At 40.1% G+C, this 4,544-nt stretch overlaps 1 protein-coding gene across 1 annotated transcript in view; it reads left to right on the forward strand.

Annotated features, from left to right (window-relative positions):
- Positions 1 to 2,913: 2,913 nt before the first annotated feature.
- Positions 2,914 to 4,544, forward strand: part of SATB2 (SATB homeobox 2) — a 107,998-nt gene continuing 106,367 nt past the window's right edge. The window contains exon 1 of the mRNA XM_005415950.3: positions 2,914 to 3,088. Coding sequence (XP_005416007.1) covers positions 2,917 to 3,088 — 172 coding nt within the window. The 5' untranslated portion in view covers positions 2,914 to 2,916. The remainder of the gene's footprint in view (positions 3,089 to 4,544) is intronic.

The following is a 4,544-nucleotide window of genomic DNA, read 5'->3' on the forward strand; positions in this document are numbered from 1 at the left end:
AGTAAGGCTGGCTTGCGCTGCAGTAGCACCGCATGTGAGACTGTTATGGATGCTTGGTCTCCAGCTCTCTGAGCACTGCTCCAAGTTCTTCAACTGGCATGACAGTGAGTAGTGACTAACTTGTATTGCTCTCTCTGAGGGCCCTGTAGCGAGCTGGAGGTGTAATATATGCATGTAGGAGCAAGCCATGTGTATATCAGCATGTAAAGAGCATGTTGGCGTCTGCAGAAGTTTTTCCTTTTGATTCTAACTTACTGAAAGTATATTTCTTTTCAGATAATGTTAAGAAACAGAAGTTTGAGGTAGTGAGTTCGTCGGAGATATAACAGTTTAACTCTCTCATGCAAAATAGAGAGCAAAGCAGTTGAAACTTCTTGGCGTGAGATTGGCTTGGAAATAAGTTTGATTACTGTTGCTTTTTATTTTATGTTTAAAATCAGCATTAAGATTCCAGGTGCTATAGTGAGAGGCATGAGAATAAGTCAGTATCAGATCACATCAGACAGATGTGGTAAGCTGCCCTTTGCTCTCTGTTTTTAAGGTACTAATAGCAGCTTACCATCAGTTACTCTGGGTCACTGAGTTCAGAGATGTTTTGCCAAAAGCTGTTTCTTTAGCAGGGTTCCTGCAAGCATGGGCAGCAGGAAGGGGCAGGAAAGTCATCATGAGCAGGAGTTCTGTGGGGTCCTTTGTGCTGTCCATAAAGTGATATAATGTATGGCATCCATTCTAGCCTTTGAGATCCTGTTTGTACTCAGACAGTAAAGGGTGAGTGCAGAGAATAGGTGCTACTCCTGTGCTGAAAAGGAGAGACTGTTGTATGACAAGGAAAGCTTCCAGCAGGAGCATAAAAGACAGTGTGACATTCCTCTCATCAGTTTGCTTCACCACCTTTTCTGTCTTGCCAAAATGTAATTTACACAACTGATATTACAGCCTCAGCATTTGGCCAATTATCTTAATCTTTTGCTAAGACATTAATAGCCCCATCAAAAGTGCTGTGACAGCCTGTATGTTCAACAGGACTGGAAGTTTGTCACTTAAAGAGACTTATTTTTGTTTTAACTAGTTAAATGGTGTATAGACAAATAGAATTCAAATTTTAACCTTTGATAGGAAAAGAAGTTTTGTCACTTATTTCAGAGGAACGTGATCACCCATGTGCTGTCTCTTCAGGAAAGCACCTAGAGATTTTTTTTTTCACTGAGAATTTTTTTTAGCACTATGTGTTAGAATTTGGCTGCTTGAACTTGCAAAATGCATCAATTTAACCTAGAATCAAGCAGTGAAGAGGGAGCAGTATCAATGTGATGCTGTAACCTTCTTTCATGTTACTTTGAGATTTGTTTTAAAACGAACTGAAACACATCAAGTGGATATTGTAGTGTGTAGCTTCTGCAGTTAGGATGTCAAATTGAGAGCCACTCTGTGCTAGATAAGTCACTAACTGAGAATTGTGTATCTAAAATATATTTTAAAGTAGATCTACTTTCTCGAAATTCAAGACAAGTAGTATTTAAGTTCCTGAGCAGATACTAATATAACTGTATTTATTCCAGGGCAGGGTGACTCCTCTGAAGGGATACATAGCTATTGGTTTGTAGATATTCGGTTTTGAAGCTACTGACCATAGCTCAAAAATATTTAATAGACTTTGTGAGGGAAAACTGAAATGTGGCTTTTTCTTCTTTTTCCCTTAAGGAAGTGGCTGGTCCAGGAATACAGTGATGTGTGTCCGAAATTCACAAATACACTCAGATATTTTTTGTAGTTATTGTCTACTGGAAATGATTATATTTCATTCTGAAGAACAGGATTTAGAGGTGAACTTGCTGGTGACATTGAGCCTTAGATGGCACATTTGGAAAACTGCTTCAGGCTGAGATTGTTCTCTGCACCAATATTTTCTAGTTTACCTAGGGACTAACAAGTGATATGTAACCAGTTAAAAAATGTCTGTGACTGGGGGTAGACTGGCCTGTAGCAGGTGGTGGAAATGATTGTGCAGTTCTGTAGGTTTTCAGTCTGTTCCTTCTTCCTTCTGGGAATGCACTGTGGGGCTGTTTCCTGCAAATTGGCACGTTTCTCTACTGCCTGCAGTATTGAATCCCTTAAAGTTCATGCCTCACAATTTATCTAATGCCATAGATAACTTGATCCTGTAACCACAAAAGTAGATTTGCAATAAAACACAACAAAATTGAATCCAGACCACCCCCTGAGTTTTTCACTTCTGTGGTTCCTCCTCATCCTTGATTCTTTTTCCAAAGGAGTTGTTCTCACTCCTCATGGATGCAGTGGAAAGGCAGCCATGGATCTCTCTGGGTCTGAGTGACCCATCAGCTGCCAACACAAGATCATAATTTTCAACAAAATCGAAAGTATTTTTCTTGTACAGTGAGAATGTACCATGTGCCATGGTCTGAAACTGCACAAATATCCCAGGGTCCTCCAAGGGGACCAGCCTCTGCTGATTTCTCCATACATTCACTGTGTAGAGAGAAGCAGAAATGGCATTTGTGGGTCAGGCTTTCATATGGTTGAATGTGGAGAAATTACTTGAAAGAAATAGGTACATTCATGGAACTGTAGAAGACTTCTGCAATGTTGAAAAAGTCTTATTAGGAAGTCTTGTTCATCTTTGTGCTGGCTATGATTCTGTTCCTGAACTGTATTCTCTAGAGCTTTTAGTGTGGTTTTTAAATGAGTCAAGTGATGAGACTTCAGTATTTTCCTTGGAAAGCAAACAAAAGTTATCCCACAAAGAAGAAAGGCAGATTTCCATTTACGATGAGTCTTCTAGGAGGTGTGTTAATTTACAAGTTTAATTAGACATGTATGACACAGTTCATGTTCCTCTTATTGATGCTTTGTTGGTTTTTTTTTTTTGTGTGTTTTTTTTTCCATGTAGGTTTGATGATTCCAGTCTTTTGTGTGGTGGAGCAGTCAGACGCCTCTCTTGAATACGATAATCGAGAAGAGCATGCCGAGTTCGTTCTGGTTCGCAAAGATGTGCTCTTTAGCCAGCTGGTGGAGACAGCGCTCCTGGCTCTGGGGTATTCCCACAGTTCTGCAGCTCAGGCACAAGGTATTCAATAGTTTTTTTCCCACTTCTCTGCACTGCAGAAGACAGCACCTGGGGTTGTTTGATGTAAGGAAAAAGTAAGAAAATTGGTAGCAAATCTTGGAAGTGTTTATATCAATTGTGTTAATTGCTTAATCCTAAACTAGGTGTATAACAAGCCCTACATTTTTAGCCTGTCTAGAAAGCATTAGCTAGATCTTGCTGAAGTGTGAAATCTGTTGATAATGATCAGTCAGGATATTCATGACACGCTTGTTCTGCACCGCAAGGCTGCTTTGAGGAAGTCAGCACAGAAGATAGAACCTTTAGGTGTACAGCCAGATGGTATCCAGTATTCCTCTTTGTATCAGGGCAGTTTTGAACAGCATATCGTAGTCTTTAATTTTTTAAATTAATGCATTGTAGATAATGGTTTCATATATATGCATGCTGTCTTTATGGCAAATAGTTGTAGGACTAAATGTGCAGGCTGATTTCTGTTTTCTCTTACCTACTATATTGCTGCAAAACCCTTTGTAAAGCACGATAGTCCCTTCCACTCAGAGATTAATCTCTGTTAGGAGCGAAATCTTAAAATAAACAAAGCTTTCCTCTCTCTGCCCAAAATATAAGCGTAAAAAAACGCCAAATCTAAAATCGTAATGTTGAGGGAGATGGGCAGGAGGTGGTGGGTTGGGAAAAATCTTTCCAGAATGAACTTCAAATTTCAAGAGGATTTTTAATACTAAAACAAGTTATTTCAGTGCTTATTCTTTTGGATGAGAAGCCTCTAAGTTTGTTTTCTCTCCATATCACCACTAAAACCTGTACACATTTAGAGTAGTTTAAAAGCAATTTGCCTGGGGATTTGAATTTTGTCTGTTGATTTGAGTTGCTTTGTATAGTTATGCATTTGAACGTGGGAACAGAAGGAGCAATGGTGGTGTTGAATCCAGGAGTTCCAGGCAGTGGTTAATCGCATGGGCTCCTTGTGCAAACTTCTGTCCAAGCAGGGTGATAATGATTCATTTCCTCTGTCAGACTCTGCTCTGTGAGAGAGGCTCAGATTCTTCATATAGGCAGAGTTTATGTACATGTGTTTATTTACACAATATGGTAGTAAAAGCACTGCAAGAAGGTAGCTGTTTTGGTTTTTAATACAAAATGCTTTGTGTCATCTTAGGGACTCTTTTTTCCTGACTGTAGAAGGTCAGCATATCCCACTGTTTCCATCCTGGTGAGCCAGCTTTCTGTTTGACAGCACTATCCATCTCAGTTAACACAGTTGCTCATCGTGTTGCGAGCTAACATGTGGAACATGCTGCATTAGGTGGCCAAGATTTGATTCTTGGCACTTGCGAAGGGGAATGGGCTTTGCAGAAAACCTGCTCCAAGGGGGCATGTCATCCAGTGCAGTGACCCACACAGGCTGAGCATCTCACTTGGGGGAACCTTGCTTTTGTGGCATTGCTCTGTTGTG

The sequence above is a fragment of the Geospiza fortis genome, unplaced genomic scaffold (genome assembly GCF_000277835.1).
Source record: "Geospiza fortis unplaced genomic scaffold, GeoFor_1.0 scaffold112, whole genome shotgun sequence".
Classification (NCBI taxonomy): Eukaryota; Metazoa; Chordata; class Aves; order Passeriformes; family Thraupidae; genus Geospiza; species Geospiza fortis.